The sequence below is a fragment of the Mustela nivalis genome, assembly GCF_964662115.1.
Source record: "Mustela nivalis genome assembly, chromosome: 19".
NCBI classification, from domain to species: domain Eukaryota; kingdom Metazoa; phylum Chordata; class Mammalia; order Carnivora; family Mustelidae; genus Mustela; species Mustela nivalis.
Window position 1 is genome coordinate 17,795,194 of NC_139038.1, and position 23,767 is coordinate 17,818,960.

Sequence of the window (23,767 nt, forward strand, 5' to 3'; positions counted from 1 at the left end):
TGCTCATGGTCAGGTGCAGAGCTGGCGTTCCAGGCCCTACACTGAGCATGGTGGAGAACACACAAAGCACGGCTGTGTCTGGGAGCAGGGGAACCCTGCCTGCCTCTGGCCGTGGGGCCTTTGGGGGCGGGGGGGTCACCTCCCTTTCCCAAGCCTTGGTTTTCCTTGACTCTAAAATGAGAAGTCACAGGGGACACCGGAGGGGACAGAGTCACTAAAGTGTCTGACTCTTGAGCTCAGCTCAGGGGTTGGTCTTAGGGTTGTGAGTTCAAGCCCTGAGTTGGGCTTCACGCTGTGGGTGGAGCCTACTTAAAAACATATCAGTGAATAAAATGGGAAGACCACAGACCTCACGGGGTGGCTGGGGAGGGCAGAATGGGGAATCACTATTTGAGATTTGATTCTGGAGTCACAGAGCCTGAGCGACCCCGCCTGTCAGGGGCTGAAGCGTCCTGCTGCTCACGCTGGGAGTGGAGGGCTCTGAGGGCGTCTGCAGGTGGCTTCTCACAGACACTTACTTGTCCAGGGTCCGGGAGTCATCGGTGTACTCGGGGAGGTCATTTAGGTCTCTGGGAGAGGCAGAGATCTGGTGCAGGCTGATGGGCAGTGCCTGGCCATCCTTGCTCACCACTTCCAGGCCCGTGAGCCCCAGGTAGTGCGGGTCTCCCCAGGAGGCAGTGAAATTCAGCTGGAGGCCTGTAGGAAGAAGAGTGAACATCAGCGGTTGTGGAGACGGGAAAGGAGGTACCTTCGGCCTCTGCGTTCTACCACTTGAAAACCCCAACTCAGATGAAAGTGCCTTCGGGGCAGGCTCTCTACCTTTTCTCTTAGGGACCCGAGGGCCCAGGACACTGCTGATGTTCTGGAAATGTCTGCAGGACGCATGGGCCAGTGTTGTTTAAACCTGCACATGGGGGTGGGGGTTGGAGCCTGGGTGTCTCAGTCCGTGAAGCGCCGGTTTTCGTCTCAGGTCATGATCTCAGGGTCCTGGGATCGAGCCCTGCGCTGGGCTCCCTGCTCAGCGGGGAGTCAGCTTCTCACTCTCCCTCTGCCCCTCTCCCTGCTCATTCTTCTTCCCTCTGTTTCCCTCAGATAAATACAACCTTAAAAACCAAACCAACCAACCTGCACCAGCACTGGATGCTTCCTCCTGTCTAGCGCATTGCCCCAACCGGCTGCTCCACACCCGAGCGTGGCTCCCCATGCCGCTCGGCCAGCAGGCCTTGTCCACCTGGCTTCACCCACTTGTCTGACCTCCTCTCACACCATGGGGCACGGCTCCACCCAGACAGTCTCAGTCATTCCTATTTCCATCCCTCTCTCCTGTCACAGGGCCTTTGCCCATGCTATTCCCGCCGGAACCCACGTAGCCTCGTTGTGCTCACCCTTCAGATCCCAGCTCACTTCCTCAGGGAAGCCCTTCTGACTTCTCTGACCACATCCAACCTCCGCCCACAGCCTGCCACCAACTTCCATGCCCTGGTCACCAGCGTGATCTTGTGACCATTTGGTAAACATCCGTTTGCCCCGCCAGAGGCGAGCTCCCTGAGGGCAGAAACTCTATCTGATCTGCTAGACCTTTGTGTCCCCACAGCCCGGCGCAGTGTCTGATGCACAGCAGGAGCTCAGTCCAGATGGAAAGTTTAAATAGGTAACTGCGCGCGGGCAGCTATGTCGATACAGGACGTCAGAAATGGACACTTTAGACACTGGGCACTACTGCGAGACTCCCGGAATTCAGAGTAAGGAAGCGTTTTTACAATGATAACCCCATCTTTTTGCCCTTGCCTCACCCCTGTCCATCAGAATTCATCTAGAACTGACCCTCTGTGGTCCTGAGGCAATGCGGTCCAGGCGAGTCATCCATTTGCCCGGAGGGCTCAAACCGAATGAAGCCCTTGGTCAGGGCCTGTCCAATACTTGGCTAGAGCTTGTCTCTCCTTACTGGTGTCCCATTAGAGCAGGACCAAGCCCACTGAACTCTCCACCCTGGGAGAATGTGGAGCCTCTTTCAGCACCCTCCTGGGGGCTTGTGTTCAGAAGATTCACATCCTAGGCAACTTTCACAGAAGGCCACCTGGAAGTCACGTGGCCTCCACCTCCTTGAGCTCAGGAGCGGAGGCAAAAGCCCAGGGAGGCCAAGCCGCCCAGTCTTCCTGGAGCTCGGCTTCCTCTCCTATGTGCCCGTCATTTCCCACCTACGTTTTGTCACGCAGCCTCTGATCCTTCTGCTCTCCGTGGTGCTGAGGCGCCCTGGAGAGCGTCCTGGGGGCAGTGGAAACGTGGGACCAGCGTGGTACTGGGCCACACCCTAGCTTCTCACCACCGCAACGGCATGCAAAATGACCACACACTCTTTACAACGTGACTCTGCCACTCCTCCCATCCAGAAGCGGAGTCTGCATGTCCACGCCCTCACTGAGGCCGCTGAGAAGACACCCTCAGTCTGGGCCACGTGACACGCTTTGGCCAACGGGAGAGCAGCAGCGGCGGCGAGGGCAGAGGACGGAGAGCGCGCAGGTGCGCCTCGCCACACTTGGGGGTCCCGCCGCATGAAGGAGCCAGCCAGGCGTGCCCGGTCTCCCCACCACCCCGGCCGACAGCCTCCTGACCACTGGATGTGGGAGAGAAGACACCGGAGGTCGTTCGGTCGCCGGCCCGTCTGCCGGCAGACCAGACCTGTGCACAGGCCCAGGAGGGGCCCAGCCAAGCCAGTGAATTATGAGCCCGTCGTGGAGTAAACAGCGGTGCGCTGAAGCTGCTCAGGTTTGGGTTGGTTTGGTCTGCGGCAGAAGCTAACCGATACACTCCTTTCCATCCTGAGCCCGCGTTCAAACGTCCCCTCCTCAGAGAGGCCTTCCCTGACCGCTCCGCTCAAATGCCACCCCCTCCCTGCTTTATTTTCCATCACCACACTTGGCGCTACCCCACAATGTATTCTCCAGTCCTTTGCCTCCGTGTTTTCTTGTCTTTTCCCCTAAGATGGAAGCTCCCTGAGGGAAGGAGCTCTGTCGCCTCTGTGCACCGCTGTAGCCCTCAGAGCCAAGAACAGTACCTGGAAAATAGATGATCAATAAAAGTTTTTTTTTTTTCTTTTTAAGTCAATGATGGATCAAACAGTAGGTATTCAGTGGATGAGCATGGGCAAATGAATCAAAGTAAGATCACGGAGTTTCACCAAATTCATAGTTAATGGTAAGCCGACATTTATTGATCATCTATTATGTACAAAGCCCTGTCCTTGGACCTGGAGATCCCGGGGTCAACACAGAGCAGAATATCTCTGGGAGACACCACTGAGATGACAGACAATCAGCCCATAACAGACAAAGGATCGTTCCAGAGAGTAAGGAATGCCATGAAGACAAGAAGGCATGGGGAGGGGGTGACTGAGGGGAGTAGCGGGGGTCAGGGAGGGCATCTCTGAGGGAAGCGTGGGAGCTGAGGCCCGGCTGCCGTTCCTCAGTATTCCTGGAAGAACATTCCAGGCAGAGAGGACGGCGAGGGTGCAGGCTCGGGACGGGAACATAACTGATGACCAAGGGACAGCAGTGGCGGGAAAGGAGGCCGGAAGGGCTGGACGCATCCGAGATCACGCCACGAAGCCCGATTTTCTTCTCTCCGCGGTGGGGAGCCTCTGGAGGGTTAGACTTCGAAGAAGGGGGCTGACTCGGTCCCCTCACCTGGGTCAGGGGTTGGGCTCTCCAGGGAGACCAGGGAGGAGGCCGTTGTGATATAAGGTACGCTGGACAAGGGGTGGCCCTTCTGAAAACGGAGGGAAGTGGCCAGAGGCAGGACCTGTTTTGAAGACGGCACCGCCGGGATGCTCAGTGGCTTGTACGGAAGTGAGAGAAGGAGACGACGTTTCTGACCCAGGCGACAGGGTGGCTGTGGGGACCGATCCCAAGACGCAGAGTGCACAGAGTTGGAGGAGGGAGAAATGTCACCTCCTCCGGGGGGAAAACAGGAGCGCCCCCCTCCCCCCACCAGCCTCTCCCCAGCCGCCCCTTTGCTGGTCTGGCACACGGAGCCGCAAGGACATCTAATTCGGGGTTGCTCCCAAAGCACCCGCTCTCCTGTTTGAGCTCATATTCACGCTCCGTATTCATCTTCCTCTGGTGTATCAATTAGTATTTATATAAATGGAAATTAATTTTGTTATTTCTCTCCCACGTTTCAACTCTCTCAGCTACTTTCCTATTCATCACTGCTGATATTTGCAAAACGCCCAAAATTAGTGTCATCTGCAAATTAGCAAGTCATATATCCCCTTTCAAAACATTAATAGGATTGGCCATATTTACCAACCCCGGCGCGTTCCCCCCGGGTCACGTTATCAAAGTGCTCTCCATTTGCACAGGCTGGTGAAGTGGGTTTAGGAATTTAGAGACAGTGGTGGGGGGGGAACAGGGGAACACAAAGGTTCAGAGAAGAGCGATTCGGAAATCACACGCGTCCAAAAGTGGAGAGAGGCTCGGTCAGGAGGTTCTTCTTAATACTGAGTAGAGAAGCAGAGACACCACGGGTTCCTTACAGCCAAAAGGGCTATGAGCTCTGCTCCTGGCCATCACTCCCAAAGGGACTGGAATACATTGCTGAGAAAGGTCAGAAGCCGGTTCAGCAGGAAGGACATTTACAGACAGCATCTTTGGGGAAATCATCAGATGAAGGGGACTGTGGCGGCTTCCGGGCCAACCTTCCTTCCTCCCTTTCCTCCCTGGCTGGGGCACTCACACCCCCAGCAAGAGCGTGACAGCGGTAGTGGGGCGCGCTGACCCCTCGCCTGGGACTCTGGGGATGGGCTCTGACCCAGGCTGGCCAAACCACGTTCAGCATCTCACCACTGCCCCCGCCCCACCGCGGGGAGCCACGGTGATTGGTTTATGGATGGGCACGTGATCCAAGCCAGGACGGGGAGACCTGATTCCCCGCCCACTGTTGGCCTCAGTGGGAACAGAAGTTCTTGTGCGGACGGGTCCCAATGGGAGGGAAGGTGAGGGAGAGAGAGACAGGGCAGAGGGTGGGAGGGAGCCACCAAGGCCACCACTGGACAGAATAAGAACTGAGTGGTCGGGGAGATAGGGCAGGGGAAGATGAAACCAAGCCCCACACCGGGCTCTTGCCTGCCCGAGGCTAGTTCTAGCAATTGTGCGGCGCTCTGGGCGTCACTGAGCAAAGTGCGCGTTCTGGAAGGTAAGGAGCCGGGCGGCTTCAAAGGCAGCATCTTCCCTCTTCTAAGAGGGAAACTGTCTTCCTGCGGTGAGGGAGGGAGAGAGGATCCTTCCTACACGGGTGGGCTTCCGGAGGAGGAGGCAGGTGATAGCGAGGCCTCCAGAGGGGTGTGAGGGATGCTGTGCGCACTGCCCGGGTCCCACGCCCCCCTCCCCGGAACCGAAGGGCTCATTCCTCCAGTGGAGCAGAGTGCTGAGGGCTGAGGGCTCACAGGGTGCACCGCCCTTGGCCTTGCCCCCTCCTAGGCACAGCCCACAACCCGAGACATGTAGATACGGGCGTAGAAAGGCCTGGGCCCCTCACTCCAAGGGGTCTTTGCACTCCAGAGCTGGCAGAGGCCTTGAGGGCACTCACGAGGCCCAACCCCTCCCTCTGCCCAGCCCACCTGCCACCCCCCTCAAGAGCACGCCCCAGGGGGCTCCAGCAGGTGTGACTGCAAACAGAGGGCGACAGAGTCTCCTGAACAAGGAAGGGGAGGGAGACCAGTGAGCCGGGACCTCGGACCCGAAGATGCCCCGGGCACAGCGCAGGTGCTGGCGGCCGGCGCAGGAAGGGAGGGAGGGAGGACCTGGCTGGAAGGGTCAGCAGGGAAAAAAAGAGGGAACGGAATCCGTGAAGCCCAGATGGGATGTGCTCCGAGGCCACAAACTGGCAGCGGGCTGGCTGAACATACGTGTTTCGTTTGGCTCATAGGGTGTTTTAAAATATTACAAAATTAGTCACCAACACTTAAAAATTTGGAGGTTTCACATAAATATCCAGATTTCTGTCTTCTCAGAAGACCCAGCACCCTGGGCGAGGCTTCCTGCCACCCCCGCCCCACCTGGAACAGGGAAGAGGCCTGTTCTCCTTGCACGTGCCTGAGTTGAGTGCCCTTCTGGAAAGGCCTACTGCAGAGAGGCAGCCCTCCTCTGAAGCGACACGGACCTGGGGGGGCCAGTGGACCCAGTCAGGGCTGTGTCAGCCCCCACTCCTCCCGCGGCTTGGCATCTCTGTACAACGTACAACCTGCCCAACTGTCCAAGGGAATGCCTGCCCCAACTGGGCCACGACGCCCCCTGGCCCCTGATGGTCCTCCTGCCCCTGGACACTGTCCCCAGAGAGGATACTCACAGATCCCGTGGTAGATGCCTGGCTCTGGCGTGGTTACGTCGGGGGCAGGCGGAAGGGATGGCAGCTCAAGCTCCAGGACCTGGGTGCGGGTTGGGGGAGGGGCAGAGGGAAAGCAGGTGACTTTAGTGATACCCGCGCAGCTGGCTGGACACTCTCCGCAAGCATTTATGCACCCCGAGCCCCAGGTAACCCCTTCTGTCTTTTCCTGCATTGTCTGCCACTGTGGAAACTCCAGGATGGGTGACACGGGCGGACCTAGAAACCCCCCATTCTTGTCTGAGTCCCCGCCAGCCACTCTTACGGGGAGGAGAGGAGTCTGACACCACCAGCTAAGGCGATCAGATGTTCTGGAACAGGGAAGGACCCAACAGACGCGTCCTAGGGAGCTGGAGGAAGGAGGGAGGGGTCGGGGAGGGGCGGAGGGCAGGAAGGAGAGGAGATTCCGCCGCAGAGAGCGGCTCTCAACCCAGCGGGTGTGGGAAGCCAGGACGGCGCAGCCCTGACCCAGCGGCGGCCGGCGCGGGCCGGCACACGGCACTGTACACATTTGGCTCATCAGACCCCACACTGTAAGCTGGGACAACGTCGCGGACGAGGAAGCTGAGGAGCGAAAGGAAGGGAAGGCGGCTGCCCGGATGCAAGAGTTGGGTGGGGATGGTGTTTCGGTCCCAGGAACAGCAGTGCCCTCAGCCCGGCCCCTGAGGCCCTTCCTTGCCTGGCCCTGGGGAGAAGGGTGAGGAAGGGGGCCTGCCAGGAGGACCCACGATGCCCAGCAACCTCGGGTCACCAGGGAGAGGCCGCTGCCTGGCCCCCCGTGCCTTCTCCTGCCTTCTCTGCCTCCTTGCCCTCCCAGAGCCTTCGGGATCTCTCCCTGGTGGGCGCGCTGAGCTGCGTACCCAGACAGGTAGGATGCAGGTCCAGCCCTGTCACTTTCTCGGGGTGAGCCACTAGCCTCCCAGAGAACTTGGGTTCCCTCCCAGGATTCCTCCCTGTCCCTCACAGGCTGGACGCGATCCGATCAGCGACCATTAGAAGCATCCGGAAAGGGCCGGGCACACGAAAGGCTTCAAGGTCAGCTCCCGACTGGACACCCGTGGATCCAATCCAGACCACAGACGTGCTGGGGCTCACAGAAGGTTTGAGAGCTTTCCCGCTTAGTTGCCAACAGTTTTTAATTGGGACATTTCCCACAAAAACCCAGATTTCTGGCTTCTCTCGAGAAAAATCAGGACAATTATCAACATGAACTACTACTCCTGTGTGTCCTGAGAAGCAGGGAGCTCAGTAACCCCTCAGTCTTGCACAATACCCTGCCAGGCCCCTATGGGCTCTCACCCCCCCGTGAACACCGGGGGACCTGCACCCCAACAGCCTCATGACCTTGCCAGGCCCTGCCTTCCGACCTTCGGTCTCCAGCTGCGCGCACTCCCTCCCACACCCTGTAACCATCTCCTCTTCCTCCTTAGGGCCTCAAGGCCATCCAAGGGGGCCCTGGGCCTCCAGATTCCTGATCCTTCACTTGGATGGGCCCTTTCCCTAAGGGTCGTCTTTTAGTTCTTAAAAAATTGCTTTATTGGGCGCCTGGGTGGCTCAGTTGGTTAAGCAACTGCCTTCGGCTCGGGTCATGATCCCAGGGTCCCGCATCAGGCTCCCAGCTCCGCAGGGAGTCTGCGTCTCCCTCTGACCTTCTCCCATCTCATGTTCTCTCTCACTCTCTCTCCCAAATAACCGTTTTTTTAGAAAATTGCTTTATCAAGTTAGAAACACACACTTCGGAGTCCTGCATGCAAGTTCTAGCCTGGTTACACACAGCGGTAGCGCTGGGTGTCCTTGGGCAAGTCACTTAACCTGTCTGAGCCTTGGTTTCCCCAAATGGGGATACTAACGGTCTCTCCCTGCACGGGTAGTTCACACCCGTGGATCACCATGGAGCCCCACCCCTGGATCACCACACGTGTAAGGGAAACCAGGGCTGAGATGATCATTATTTTAATTCTAAGCCTGCCTATTCAAAGCGTTTCTAGTCCTCTCCATCAAAAACAACAGTGAGTGATCAAAACACAACCGAAAGCAAAAATTCCCCTGAGACTACCAACCTCTAAATTACAGAGACGACGCAGAACTGATTTCTCCTAGCTTTGATTAAAATTTGAATACTTTCTTCACTTTGCTTTAAAAAAAAAAAAATAAAAAAATAAAACATAATTAGAGAATGAAATATGACATAGAGGACCAAAAAATGAAGTAGAAAAATGGGAAATGTCAAAACAGTAGCACCAACAGCTTAAAGGCTATCCATCTTCATTCTGCCCGCTGCACGGAGTCAGGAGGAGAAATCTCTCTGGGGGGGGCCTCCCCGCCCTGCCAGTCCTACCCGGTCCTCAGCCCACGGGCCGGCCTGGGTGTAGGGCCTGTCTTCTCCCTCGCTGCCGGCAGTGCTCGGTCTCCTGGGCGTCTCCTCGCTCTGCAAGCTGTAGGGGCTCTCCGGGTCCACGTCAAATGTCTCATCTGAGCAGAATATGGCCTCCAGGATGAGCTCATCGGTCGTGAACAAGATGGTGTCTCCAAAGTGCTCTGGTGCTGGATGGGATACCACAGAGACAAGAAGAGTCACCTGGCCCCAAATCCCAGTGGTCTGGACAGCAGGAACCCAGACCCTCAATCTCTGTGCTGTAAATCCCCACCCACCGGACAGCTCCTGATTTGGGACAGGAAGCCTTCCTTGTTATTATTCACGCACTTGCAAGTGAGATTCATGTGCCCGAGGAACCACTTAGACCTAATGAACGGATCTAACGCAACGAGCGTCACTGTGATCCGTCGGGAAATGAGAGATGCTTCTTAGGTGTGGGGGAGGCGACTTAGCAGATGCTGTTGGGGCCCCACCCAGGTGCCTGCTGATCCCTTTTTGGGGGCTGGAGGCTTGCCTGGAAGGGCGTGGGAGTTACACCCCCAACCCGGGGAGCCCTGCTGCTCTGCCTTAAGGCAGGACAGATCCTGCAGCTTATGCTCCAGAGCTCCCTTTGGGATCAGGGTGAGACTCAGCCTCCCCCAACCACTATCCTTGCCCGGCGTCTCCCAGTTCCTATGCCGGTGCGCCTCCTGGCACCAGAGGCTCTCCTGGGAGCACCCCCTCAAGAACTCGCTGCAGAAGAACTCCCCCTTCTCCGACTCAGGCGCTAGGGAAGCTGAGTAAGGCCGGTGCCCGGGGGAGGGGTGTAATGAGGTCAGCTCGTGCACCCCCCGCGTTGCACAAAGCTAGGAGTGAGCCAGGCCGAGGAAGAGGAGAGGCCCATCTGTCACCGGCTAGTTTCTCCTCAGAGCCTCAGCGGGTAGCAGGTAGGGGCTTCCAGGACATTCTTATGGACATACTCTACCTCCCGTCAAGGTCCCCGAGGCCTTGGCGATTTCTCCTTTAAAGATGCACTGCGCGTCTAACAGCATGGTGATGTCCTTCACGCCACGGAAGGAATGTATCCGAGATTTATTGTAGTTCCAAATCCGGATCAGGGCGACCTGGCAAGGCTGCACGAAGTCTATGGAGATGGAGTGAGGCCGGCCCAGGGTGAAAGGAGCCAGCCAGACGTGCATGTCATCCTGGGTCCTGTTCACCCCGTCGATGAGGTTGGTGACCACGCGGGGGTCCTTCCCGTAAGCTGGTAAAACATTGATGTCGGGGGGGTCTGCACGGATGTTTGCGATCTGCACCGGCTCCCCCTCGGAACTGAATATTTCTATTCCGTTAAGGCCGACATAATGCCTGTCCCCCCACGTCGACTTGATTTCAATGACCAGGCGCCGTCCGTAAGGCAAGACGGGGATTTCGAAGTCACTGCCATCGTCCGCCTCTGCGGAGCTGCCGTCCGGCCCTCTCCTGGGCTCCGGCTTCTCCTCCTCCCCGGGGGGCAGCTGGTCACCGCGGCGGCTGTCCTTCTGCTGCCGCAGAAAGTCGTCCAGGATGTCCCCCTGCAGTTCCATGCTGGAGATGCGTCCGCGGTGGGAGCGGTCAAAGGCGCTGAGGGAGTCCCAGGACTCGTGCAGCAAATGCTCCTGCTCGCTGCACCACCGCGACCGCGGCGGCGTCTCGGTGGACCGGGTGTCTTCTGGAAGAACACAGGACAGGGGAAGCCCCATTAGTGGCCTGTGTGCAAGCAGGGAACCTTTATGGATGATGGTCCCAACTGGGGCGGCTCTCGGCTAGGTGAGGGTCACTCTAAGGGGGACATTCTAGAAATCAGGGTGGCTGCTTTTGGCTCTGTCATAATGCCTGGAGGCCCCATGGGCCTTGGACAGGTGGGATCAGGGTGTTCATCATCTGCCCTGCCTGGGGACCGTTGGGACCACGTGTCACACGCCAACATTCAGGTTGGTAAAAAAAAAAAAAAAATCGATGACGCTACCCAAGTCTAGAATCTGGTTGTTTTGCCAAAAGCAAAGCAATTTTCAATATACCTTGGATATTCTGAGAGGGAGACCCCACCCCACCCCCATGCAAGCCAAGGGCAGACCTTTTTGCTGTCTGAGGACCTTGGCAGGAAGCCATTCTGCATGTCAGAGACTCACAGGACGGGTCGGGGTGGAGGAGGGGTGGAGGGGGCGATGCCTGAGTCAGCAACCAGCAGGGCGGGCTAGGGGGCTGTCGCGGCATGTGACTCAGAGGGGGTTTTCAAAGGCTGTCTAATGGCAGGTGGAACGCTCTGGGAAAAAAGCCTGCTACGCGCTCTCTGGGCTGCGGCAGAGCCTGGCCCAGGGCCGTGTGCGCCGACGTGTTAATACGCTCCTCTCTGGGTAGTGGAGAGAAAACACTTCCAGCTTCTTCTTGGCCCCCTGATCTTCTGAGCTCTCCAGATGTATTATTTTATAATCAGGCGAAAGTGCTATAAGGGACACCGATGACACAGGTCAGAGTGGACCCCTATGCGTGGCTAGGCTGGCTTCGAGAACGGAAGCCTGCGTCCCCAGCACGTGGAGAGTGCAGGCCTGGCCCTCAGAGGGTGGCTCGAAAGGCCACAGTCTCCTCCTTGTGGAAGAGTAAAGCCCCAGCGGGCGCCCCCACAGTGGCCTGTCCTCACAGCCATGCCACGGCCAACTGCCACGTGAGGGTCATTCTGGAAAACCGGCAGCTGATGACACGTTCTGTTTCTCCTCCTTTCATACTGGACTGTGCCCCACACTCCGTTTTCCGCCTGTCTCCTGGGGGACCTGGCTCCATCAATTACCCTCTCTCTCCAGAACCCTCCATCACCCCCTCCCCGCTGGCACCTTGCTCTCTCTCCACTACAGACACGCATAAATCCCTCCTACCGGAAAGAAAAAAGGAAGCCGGGCCTGATCTCGTGGCCTCCTCCAGCTGCGCCCGATTTCCTCCCTCCTGTGGCTGCAGCCCCCGTGCCCTCCTGGCTTCCACCCTCCCTCAACACCTGCAACCTGGGGCCCTGTTGTGCAGTTACTGGTTTGGCCCACCCAAGTCCCACCTGCCCTTCTCCTGATCTTCTTTTGGGGATCCCCCCCCCCATCCAGATTAAGCAAGTGCTGACAGCAGCTTCCAGGCTGGGAAAGGAATTACAGACGAGGGGCTGCTTCGATTGGCGCCTCCAGGTGGCAGGACGTTGGCCGTGGGTGGGCAGTGCAGGTGGTCGATTTGCTGCCCTTTGGGGGGAGCCTGCCTGGCAATGAAGCCCAGGGAATGTGGGCCCAGAGATGCAGACAGAGAGTCCTGATGACATCATGTGAGCCCCTGGTTGCCGCCACGCCTGAAGTCAAACCCCTGGTGGCTTTCCATCCCTGGCCTTCCTAAGAGTCCTGTAATTCCCACAACCCTTCACTGAGCTGACTTTCTGCAAGTACACGATGACTCTGAGTACTCAAGCTTTTTCTCAGTCTTCATGCTTGACATCCCAGGCAAAGCTCTTCCATTAGACAGTCTCTTGTCTGCCGGCTCAGGAGTGTTTGCACTTCTGGGCTCTCTCCATGGCTGCGACTGCCTGCCTCCCCGTGCCGGAGCCCTGTCCTGAGCTTCTGCCTCACCCCATCTGGTCCTCTCTCAGTAATACCCTCCCTCCTTGACCTTACCCTGCCAGCTCCTGGCTGCCAGGTAGGCACTGCTCCGATTTCTAGGTCAAGTTCTGGCTTCTCTCTCCTAGCCACGACCTTCCAGTTCCAAAGCCCCCTCCGAAGGTGCAGACATACCCACTGTGTGCCTGAAAGGGAACTGGTCACCACCGCCTCCAGCTGGCTTGTTGTCTCCATTAGCTGGGAATGAAGATCATCTAGTTCCTCGCCACGGCTTCCCCCAACCTGGCCCTCAGTGTGGTCCTTCTGGCTTCTCTAACCTCCCCTCACACCTTCTCCCTAATGATCAGCTCCACTGTGTGGGCCTTTCTGTTCCACGGACACGTGTCTCCCCTCTGCCAGTTACGCTCTTCTCTTGGATCTCCAAGTGCTGGTCCTTCTTGGCCCGGCCTCCTCGGGGAGGACTTCTTTGTGCCACTCCCTGCTGTGTCCCAGCGCCTGGCATAAAACGTGTGGCACAGATGTGCTTAGTCCACGTCTGCCAGCCCAGCGACGGACGGCTGGCATCATCATTGCGTAGCGCCTGGGCTGAGGCCTGGGCGCCGAGGGACTCCCCCTCTCCACCTGTCAGCTCTGGTACACCTGTCTTCCCCCCTCTCCCCACTTCTCATCTGCCATTAAAGAAGACCCCAGGAGTTCCTTCCTTTCCTCCAGGTGTGAGGCTTTAACATCTGGCAGAAGGAACTTCCATATGGATCGTCATGACATCAGTTTATTGGTATCTGATTCGCATTGACTGAAATGAACCTGGGTTGGTCTGTATGTGAGCCGAGGAGAGTGAACAGACGTCGTCTGTCAGGGACCCAGCCTGTGTGTCTTGGTCTGGGTGGACGAGAGAGGCAGGACTCTGTTCTCATTCTGTGCCTGCTTTCTGATTTTTTCTCCCCGAGATGTATATGTGGGGTTCGGAAAGCAGAGAGGTGCAGGCTTTCTCCCGGACCTCTTGGACGTGAGAGCAGGCTGGGGCTCCACGTTTCCCTCTGTCTGCAGCAGAACACACCACTTGCCAGTCCCCAGGAGTAGGAGCTTTGCCTTGTCTGTATCAACATTCCTGCCCACTTGGAATGCTTGGCATGGACATCAGAAAGCCACTCCTTTAATCTGCAGTCGACACAGTCTGGGGGAAGGGGAGCCGCCAGTATAAGATGACTTGTACTAGTATAAGGTGACTTATACATATAAGGTAGCCTTAAAACTACCCCTTGGTGGAGGTAAACAGGAACTACAAAGTTCAAAACTCGAACTTGTAAAAATCAACGGCACCACCGAGAGACACATGCTAATCGCTCCTGAAACGGGAAACGAGAATGAAGGCAGGGAGACACAACAGAGCTACGTGTGTTCACCGTGAACAGGCCTCCGGCCGCGGCCGATTGGACGGGGGGCACACACCTAAACCACCTGGGCCAATCAGCGTCTTCCCTGAGACTTTGGGAGCAAGAGCCATTGGGGGGAAAGGTCACTCTTGGGCTACGGGGCATCTCCTGTCCTGTGCACAGAGCAGAGAAAGCTGATCTCATGAAGAAGAGTGCGGGAAGGTGGCAGAGGCAGAGCGCAGCAGCCCTGGGGAGTGGGCTGGGAGAAGTCTCCTGGGAGCCCACTGGCTTTCTGCTTCTCCCTTCCCATTTTGGGCGATGGGCAGCTACCCCTCTGGTCTCTGGAGGTCCTGCGCTCGAAGGGGGCAGGGGCAATTTTATTCACCTCTAGCCAACGGACCCCTGATGCAGACACTTCCAAAATGCAGATGACATTACAATGAGATGCTTTGTTGGACAAAAGGATTTCTGGGCTCTATCCTTTAGTGACAACAGGACTCTGGCCCCAGGGAAGAACTCAGGCAGTCACTCATTCTACAAGCATCGTTGGAGAGCTCGGCCGGCGGCTTTCCTGAAGGGCACGGCTGTGGGATTTGGCTCTATGTAATGGGTAATTTAAAATTTCTAAGCAACTTTCCTTTTTAGCATGACTGGCTTAACAAGCATTAAATCTCCAGGGCTCGGTTCTCAATGTGTCATTAAGCCAAGCAGCGAAATGCCTGGAAAGAAATTAAAATGAGACCAAGTCTTCTGAATGTGGACAAGCTAGAATAACACCCATCACCTCGAAGGTCCCAGAGGTTCTGTGGGTCTGTTTACCAGGAAGGCCCCGGCTTGCCTGGCTCTCCCCGGTGCGGTGGCTGCGGAAATGGGGGGTCAGTGGGTTCAAGGCGTGGGTGCTGGAGCAGGGTGGCCTGGGTCCAGACCCTGCTCTAACCCTTTCTGGCCACGGGACGTGAGCAAAGTTACCTAAGCCTCACATTTTCTTGATCGTCAAACGGGCTGGCGTGAAGATGAAATCATTTTGAGTAACGTGCCTGGGTGCAAGCCTAGCTTAACACAACGTGCCACGCATCCAGCCACCGAAGTTCCTTCTTTACACCACTCCTCCCACCCTGCAGAGGACCCACGCCGCCTGCCGAGCACCTGGGTCTGGGGGACCCCGATGAGACACAGTCTCTGCCCTCAAAGAGCTTCTCGGTTCTTCTGCTCTGCCCTCCTCTCTGACACAGGTCTCACGGTGAGTGGGGATGGGCAGCAGAAATGTGTAAGGCCGGGGAGCCTGGAGGCAGAGGGCGGGGGCGGGGGTGCGCGAAGCTCCGCCTGGAAGGGAGCCCTGAGTCCGAGGGATGTGCCCTACGGGACTTTGGGGGTCTCTGCATGTCTAAGCGTAGACTCTGGCTGAGTGCAGACCATAGAGGTCTGTCTTCTGGACGGTAGCAGACCAGATGCTGACCGGATTCACTAGGGAACAGATAGGATGGCTTCACAGATACACCAAGAGGCAGAATCAGGGAGTGGGGGGAGGGGCGACGATCACGGGCAGTACCACCTGCGGCCGGCACTGTGCCAAACGCTGCCCATGCAGACTCCCATTCTGCCCTCCCAGGAGAGGGGCGTGGCTGGCCTCATGTCCCAGATCAGGGAACTGGGCCTCGGAGGGATTTCAGAGCTCGCCCCTGTGTGGGTGGGTGATGGGGAACAGGGACCCAGGCCTAGGTGGTCTGCGCTTGCACGGCGCGGGGTGGGGCGGAGCTCCGTTGGGAGGACCCGGGATCTGGGGCTCCCGGGGCACTCCCCACACCCCAGCCTCCAGTTGCTATGTGACGCCCTCCCCTCATTCATTCCTCGCAACACGGAGGGGCGGGGAGGCGGTTCGTTCCCATTTTACCGAGGAGTGCACCGAGGCTCAGAAAGCGGATGTGCCCAGCTCGGCAAGCCCCAGCCTGGAAGGAGCAGAAGCTGGATTCAAACGGTCTGACACTCTCCCGGGAGCCAAATCCGAGTGCAAATATTTAGAAACCCAGCCTTTCAGTTTCCTCAGACAGAATCCACCGCAAAGTTCACACACCAGGTGAGTCCTCCCAGCAGATTTTTTTTTTTTTTGACCTACATAGTGGTTTAAAAATAATCACAATCTGCTGCCAACACTGAAGAATCACATCGCACACTTCCGATTTCTCTTCACAAAAGGAGAAGGGAGACCTGGCACATCGGCCTGGCATTGCTGAGTGCCAGAAGGCATTTTGAGTGCAGTAGCAGCTGCCCGCTTTAGATGGGCTGGCCCTCTCCAGCGCCGCAGTCCTCACCACTCCCTATAGTACCTACCATACCCAGGCAAGTGCCAAGGGCTGGTTATCGTCCCACTCGTGTTACGTTTCTGACAGTGTGGTGAAGAATACAGTGAGGTCACTAGAGACTGATGTTTCCATCAGAGGCGGAATAACAAAGCCTAGAGTGGGAAAGTCACGTGGTGAGAAAAATGGGCAAAGGGGAAATAACTTGGTGGCAACGACAAGCTGAGACAATGTTAAGATGCAGAAGGTCTTGCCCATGTGGCTCATCGCTGCCCCCTCCGTGGCCCCGAGACCACGAGTTTGTGGCGACTGGTTGAGAAGACCCCCCAGCGCCCCCCAGATTCCCAGATGAAACAAAGGTTTGCGGAGCCAAATGGTATCATGCCAATCAGCGGCCCGCACTCAGGGACAACGGCACCCGGGTCTGAAGGCTTCTCGAACTTACCTCTGCCGGTCGGCGGGCTATCACGGTGACTGCTGACGAGGGGGTCCTTCCTCGGGCCCCGCCTCCCGCTCGCAGGGCGCTCCCTGCAGGCGGGCTGGTTAAAGATGTCAAAATCATCACAGACTCTGGGGGTCACCTGCTGGGCTCTCTCCGCATCGAGGACGTTCCAGCTGTTTGGCCGCCCTGGCGCGCGCCTGGAGCCTTTCTCCCCGACCTTGGCCTCTCTGGGAGCCTCCCCCACAGGGTTGGTGGTGGCGTCTGATCCAAGTCCGCCTTTCCAGTCCAGCGGCTTCTCAGGACTCAGCCAAGGCGGTTTTGACTTCCTGCCTGCCTGCTTCCCGCCCTTCCCTGTGGCAGAAGGTTGCAGCCATGATGGGGTTTTTGCTGGCGGCTCGGAGACTTTTCTGCTCATGAGGTTTTCCAGCTGTTGGGCCAGAGAGAGCTCTGGGTCAAGGGGAGGGCATTCCACAGGCGGGCAGAGCGGGGCAGCCGCCGGCGCACCACCCGTCGGAGCTGGGGCTACCGAGCAGCTCGCGCCTTTGTCTAACTTGGACAAGCTGTCCTTCGCGCCGTCGGGAGGATTCATTTTTCCAACAAGTAACGTTCCCTGGGAAGGAAGCTTCACATCCGCTGCGGCTCCGGCTGGAGGCGAGAGCTCCTCGTCTGTGCCAGCCATCGTGCGGGCCTCTCTGCTTCCTCCCAAGGGGGCACCCGGGGCCCTTTCCCTGCTCTCGTCCTGCTCCTGTTTCTCGCCAACTGGGAAGCTCTGGTCAGCCGGGGCCTCTCCACCTCCTCTGTCTAACGTGCCCTCAAAGATGAGATTTTTATTGACGTAAAGCTTCACGTTCTTGGCACCGATGTCAAGATCCTGAAAACACAAGATTGGACAAAATGAAGCGGCAGGGCATCAGGCTGACGTATCAAAGTCTGGAAGGAGGGGGATCAGAAAGAAACATGTGGGATGCTAGAGACGCGAGCTTTAAAAAAAAAATTAAAAACGAAAAAACAAAAACCAAAAACAAAACCACAACTGTAGCGCCCGGGATGTTAAATAAAGCTAGTGTCATTTCTGTGTGAACCCTTCTGTGCTCTATAAATCAAAGGATGCTCACACACGGCCTGATTGCTGCCTTCGCACCGTTACTCCCTGCTGGGACACTGGTAACAGCCTGCTAATTGGTCTGCCTGCTTCCTGTCTCTGGCTGCCTTCAACCTCAACTTCACATTGCCAGAGTTCACTCTCTGCAAGAACAGAGCTGGCCTGGTCCCTCCCCTTTGTGAAAGGCTTCTTGTTCTTCACTGCCTGTTCTTTAATACATGGTTCCTGGGACCTCTGCCGTTGGGAAAGCCTGATGTGCACGTGAATTGCAGAGCCCCTGATTCCATGGGTGTCCTATGTTGGGTGCCCTGAAAGCAGAGCCTGAGGCAAGGGTTGGGTATAGGTTGCTTATTTGGAAGCTGTTCTCAAGAGGGAGTAGGGAGAATAAGATAGGGCAGGAGAAAACCCCCCAGCAGTTTTTGAGCTGGGCCCTGCGGTACACAAATGGAGCTCCTTCCCTCTGGGGCACTTGCAGGGACTCACAGAACGCACCTCCTAAGTGTCCCTCCCAAAGTAGGAGGCCGGGGTGTTTATCCACGGACCCCTTCCGCACTGTTGATGATTGCCCCGGATGCATGGACTCCCTACCCCACAAGCTGAGGGCGCTACTGGCTTTCGCAGAGCAGAGACCTGGAAGCCCTGGAGGTGGTGGCCTGTGAGCACGCCCAGGGACTGTCCCACCTCAGCTGCAATGGCCAAGGGGACGTGGTCTGGCCCTGTACTTGCAACAGGGTCTCCGGATGGTTCTTTGGCACATGGAAGGCGGAGAACCCTCCTCCCCACAACCCTCGTGCCCCCACGCAGGCATTGAATGTTTCCTTGTTCATGCTTAAAATATCGTCAAGCCTCCTCCCTCCACTAGCCTGTTTCTCCATTCCCCTTTAGAGCAAAACTCTTTCTTTGAAAACAGCTTGATGGAGAAATAGAGTCCGTACTGCAGACAGTAAGCCGTGCGGGTTTCAGGTGTACGGCGTGGTAGGTTTTAACACGAGCATATACACCACAGCGTATTATCTCCACAGTCAAGCTCATGAGCACGTCCGTCGCCCGCAGAGGCTCCTGGCACCCCCGGGAGTCCCTCCCTCCCTGCTTCTGCCGCTCCCAGGCGCGTGCGCGTCCCGTCACTACAGATTACTCTGTATTTTCTAGAATTTTCATATAAAAGGAATCCTGCACTGCGTACTCTTCTTGGCCTGAATTCTTTCACTTGGCAGAAGTGAGGTTCGCGGTGCTGTGTGATTAAGAGTTTTACTCCTTCTCATTGCTGAGGAGGGGCCTGTTGTGGGGGCGCCCCCAGATTGGTCTGTTCAACTCTGAAAGTCACTGTCACGGCTGCTCCTCCGTCCTTGTCTCTTGGCCTCGTCCCCGTGAGGCTTTTGCCGCCACTTCCATGTGGGTCCCTCCTTGGCAAGGGCACCAATTGCCGGCGTGGAGAAGCTTCCTTGTTAGTCTGGGACAGGTCGGGTTCACTCCTGTTGTCCTGCAGTAATCACTCATAACGCCCACTTTCTATCCCCTAGAGTGTCCTGGTTTGGAGATCCGCTGGGAGAGGCTCAAGTGCTCAGCTGGGGCTCAGTAGTGTCTGTGCAGCGAGTTACCCGCCTTCTACAGATTTCTTTCCAGGCTTCTGGGCCCTGTGCTCGCCCAGTTTCCCTCCTGCCTCTGGCTCTCACCGCTGCAATGCCAGGGGCCTTCCTGTTCCACTGCTTCAGGCTGCCCCAGGGCTCAACCCCGGGCCTCCGGATCTCCCCACACCCTTCCCTGGGGGAGGGGGGTTCTCATCCAGGTCCAAGGCCCTAAATTACCATCTTCCTGTTGACGACTCTTGGTTATTTTTATCTCCAACCGAACTCTCCACCAAGCCGTGATGGTGAGACCTGTCTTCTGTGATATCAAATAGATGTCTAAACATTAATGTGCCCCAAACAGGATTCTTTTTTTTCTTTTAAGATTTATTTATTTAGGGCGCCTGGGTGGATCCGTTGGTTGAGCGACTGCCTTCGGCTCAGGTCATGATCCCGGGCTTCCAGGATCGAGTCCCGCATCGGACTCTTAGCTCCGTGGGGAGTCTGCGTCTCCCTCTGACCTTCTCTCTCATGCTCTCTCACTCATTCTCTCTCAAATAAGTAAATAAGATCTTTAAAAAAAAAAAAAAAAGATTTATTTATTTAGGGATGTCTGGGTGGCTGAGTTGGTTAAGCGTCTGCCTTCGGCCTCGGGTCATGATCTTGGGGTCCCGGGATCGAGCCCCAGGTCGCGTCCCTGCTCCGCGGGGGTCTGCGGTCCCGGGATCGAGCCCCAGGTCGGGTCCCTGCTCCGCGGGGGTCTGCTTCTCTCTCTCTGCCCCGCCCCTTGCTTGTGCTCTCTCTCTCTCCAATAAATAAAATAAAATCTTTTTAAAAATGACTTATTGTTTTAGAGAGAGAACATTCGAGCAGGGTGGGGCCCGAGGGAGAAGGAGAGAGAATCTCTGGCAGACTCCCCGCTGAGCTTGGAGCCCGATGCGGGCCTTGATCCCAGGACCCTAAGATCATGACCTGAGTCAAAATATAAGGGTTGGACGCTTCGCCAACTGCGCCACCCAGGCACCCCATGCCCCAAAGAATTCTTAATCCACTTTTCTCAAACCTGGGCTTTGCCCATCTTAAAAATGGTCCCACCCTGAAACTGGATGCCTCAACCTTGAAGTCCTCCTTGATTTCTCCAGTTCTCTCACTTACGAATCCGTCTGACGGAAGGCCCCAGGGGCTACTTCCAAAACCCCTCCCGAATCTTTGACCCCTTGTTCCCTCCTGCCTCTGGCTCTCACCGCCTGTCAGCCCCCGGGGGTGGGGGTGGGGGTGTGCCCATCTTTCCCCGAGACAATGACCAGAGCCTCCTAACTGGCCTCCGCTTCCTCTCTGCGCTGTCACAGCGCTCCTGCCCCACACAAACACACTTTATTGTCTATACAGCAGCTAGTCTTTTTTTTTTTTTTTTAAACATATCAGCTCACAGCAGCCCCTGGCTTAAAACCACCCAGCAATCTCCCACGACACTGAGAATAAATTCCAGCTCCCTTCAGCAGCCAATGAGGCCCATACAATTGGGCCCCTGCTGACCTCTCTGACCTGGGCTCCTGTGACATTCCCCCTCCTGCCCCCGCTCCCCACACACCGGTCTGGTCACTGCTCCATGATCCTGCAAAGCTCTTGGCACCCTGGGACCTGTACCGGGGCCGGGGAGTTCTGCCCCAGACACTTGCAAGGTTGGCTCCTTCTTGTCTTCCGAGAGCTCTTCCTGACCCTCTCTGGAGCCCCCAATCCATCCGGCCCCCTCTCTCTCCCATTGCTCGTTTGATTTCCCTCCTGTCTCTGGAATGGTCTTGCTGATTAGCTTTTAGCTTAAATCCTGTCTCCCCCACCCAAATCTCAGCCCCCAGACAGTGGAGGCCCTACCAGTCTCATCCAAGGGCCCAGCAGGTGCCCGGCACGTGAATGGCCCTCAACCCTTACTTTGGAACTATAAGAGCATGAATGCTTTGGCTGCCAACCTGCATTTGAGATATGGGCTCTGAGACCCCAGGGGTGTCCGCCTCTCCGTATTCCCCATCCTTAGCCTTCCTGCCGCTGGGCGAGGAAGCTCTAACTGAATTTCCAGTTTGCCAAGTTACGGCCACTGAGGTTTCTGTCGCAGTTTCCAACAAGAAGCATCAAGTCTGTGCTACACCACAGGAACTCGGCTTCAATCATCCAATTGTGGGATGGCAGGCTACTATTTGCCGACTGTCAGAAAAGTCGATTCTCAAAGCTCGCTTTTACATGTTTATACGGATGTGTTCTCTGTTTAGCGGAGGCGCAGGGCGGGTGCGTGCTGTGAATTAATCAGGAAACAGCTATTCGAGAAGGACAGCGCGGGCAGCGTCAATGACTCGTTCTGCACGATTTCCATCACGGAAACATCTGGCGAGACAGAAACACTCTCATTTCAAGAGGTGACGGGGGTGGTGGGGAGGACTTCCGGTCCGGCGCCATCAGGAGGTGTGCACCCCGGCTCTCCTAATGAGATGTCTGGCTCCCGAAGTGTGTTTGTCTACATTCCGCGGACAGCCTGGGGCACCGCCTGACCTCTAGCCGTCCGCCGCCCAGCTCCCTCCAAGAAGTCTGGCAGCGAGGAGACAAGGCGGGGTGCAGGCTGCGGCATGGGGCCCGGCGGGTGGGACCTCAGGGCGTGACGGGGGGCGTGGGGATCCGGGAGGCTTGGGCCCTAGCTGATGGTGCTTCAATTATTGGGGCTTACAAGTATTGAAAAAAAAAAAAAAAAAGTAAAAGGCCACATCACGTCACCCAGCCTTGGAGCAACTCTGCGAGGTGGGCGGGAGGGCCCGTCCTGCAGGGAAGACATTGAGGCTGAGCCTTCCTGGGGGCCGTGCGGCTGGTGCGTGGGGAGCCACTCTGACGGGCATCTCCCTTTGGGGCAGGCTAGACCCTGGGAAGGCCTGGCCCTGGGCAGGATCACCTGCCCTCGAAGGACCTCCAGCCTCCATTTCTAGCTTTCACGAAGCCCCTGTGGACCGGCTCTCTCCCGTCCCCATCCCGGCTCCCTCCTCAGCCCCGGCGGCGGGGGCTTTGGGCCCTGGGTGGGGAGGGTGCACCCTTTCCTCAGCTTGCGGTGGATGGGAGCGTCCTTCCTTGTTCACACCCCGACTTCACTGTCCGTCTGTACAGTTGACGAGGACTCACGATGTTGAGACTGTCATGCACCTGTAACACGACAATACTAATACTATCTCCATCTACGTACTTTAGTCGACTTTGCAAGGCTGCTTTCTGCCTTGGCCTGGATGCCGAATGACCTAGCTCTCTTCCCTGGAGCACATGCAGCACCCGGGGAGGCCCTACTAAAGGCGTCCCACACTCTACAGGTTCTGGCTTGACCCAGGGGCTCTGGGCTGACGGGGAGGGGGTTCCTCCCAGACGGTAGGTTTACTGGGGGTAGGGGGCTTTGGGGATTGAGCTGCTGCTGCCTAGGACCCACCGTACAGGCTTCAGGACCTGGCTCAGGGGCCGACCTCTCCAGGAATCCCCTGGCCCTCCCCGTGTCCCCCTCCTCCCCTCCTCTGGTGGAATCGAGGGTCCTCCTCTGGGCTCTCAGAGCTGGGCTTACCAGCTGGAGCCTGTCCCTGCCTGGACAGAAGATCTTCAAGGACAGGCAACAGTCCTGTCCTAATTCCTATCTGTCTTGAGGCCTGGCTCTGGGAACGGAGCGTGCGCCTTTCCTGGAGCACCTGAACTTGAATGTTTTATGGGGAGGAGACCTTAATGGCCCTTTACGCGTCCCTGGGGGAAGAAGGTAATGAAAATCACTTTTGTGATGAGGAAAGTCGGAAGGAGATGGTGAGATGCTGTGACATTTGACGAGCACCTACTACTGGCTGGGCTCTGGGCCAAGTACTCTGGGCCCCGTCCCCCCCGACATCACAGACACAGGACCATAGATGCGGATGGAACGTGACAGATTGGGTGACTAACTAGCGGCCCTACAGCTACATCTGGGCTGGGCTAGCTCACGGAACAATTCATGTTTCCAAAACCAGTTGACAATTTCTAACCATTGAGAGCTTTCTGGCCTCTCTGGAACATTCAGGCCATCTGGCACCACGGGGCCAGGGCTGAGGGGCAGTGACCGCTGCCTCGATAGGCCCTCCGGTGACCACAGTCTCTACTGAAAGGTCCGGTGGCCACAGTCTCTACTGAAAGGTCCGGTGACCAGAGTCTCTACTGAAAGGTCCGGTGGCCACAGTCTCTACTGAAAGGTCCGGTGGCCACAGTCTCTACTGAAAGGCAGGAGCGTGTGATGGGTCCCAGATGGCCTAGTAGTCATGTGACCACTGGTCAGCCGCTCTGCTGTCCCGTGTCTCAGTTTCTCTCTCTGTAGAATGGAGCTGATGATGCCACACCCATCTCAGAGGACTGCTGGGTGGAATAAATGAGCAGATACATGCATAGCTCTTTGACTAGTGCTCTAGAAATGTAAGCTGCCGTCACTGTCTTGTGCCCAGTCCACTGTCTGGACAATATGTCCTGGCCAAGTCTGGGTGCTTGGGACTAGTGTAGGCTGGAGACTCCCCACTCCGCTAAGGCTGCAGCAACCCCTGTTCCGGGCAGAGGCTGGCAGCGGGCAGAGGAGGAATCCCAAGCCCCATAGGGTGGGT

At 57.0% G+C, this 23,767-nt stretch overlaps 1 protein-coding gene across 7 annotated transcripts in view; it reads right to left on the reverse strand.

Annotated features, from left to right (window-relative positions):
* The window catches only part of KATNIP (katanin interacting protein), a 171,752-nt gene that overhangs the window by 15,503 nt on the left and 132,482 nt on the right, over nucleotides 1–23,767 (reverse strand). For 6 of the 7 annotated variants that reach the window (XR_014306480.1, XM_082714557.1, XM_082714555.1 and 3 more), the window contains 5 exons: nucleotides 16,476–17,343; nucleotides 9,723–10,448; nucleotides 8,720–8,925; nucleotides 6,346–6,424; nucleotides 519–696 (listed from right to left, as the gene is read on the reverse strand). Coding sequence is in view for 6 of the 7 variants with exons in the window: in XM_082714557.1 (XP_082570683.1) it covers nucleotides 519–696; nucleotides 6,346–6,424; nucleotides 8,720–8,925; nucleotides 9,723–10,448; nucleotides 16,476–17,343 (2,057 nt within the window). In the remaining variant the exon portion in view is untranslated. The remainder of the gene's footprint in view (nucleotides 1–518; nucleotides 697–6,345; nucleotides 6,425–8,719; nucleotides 8,926–9,722; nucleotides 10,449–16,475; nucleotides 17,344–23,767) is intronic. The other variant, XM_082714558.1, reaches the window with a different exon arrangement.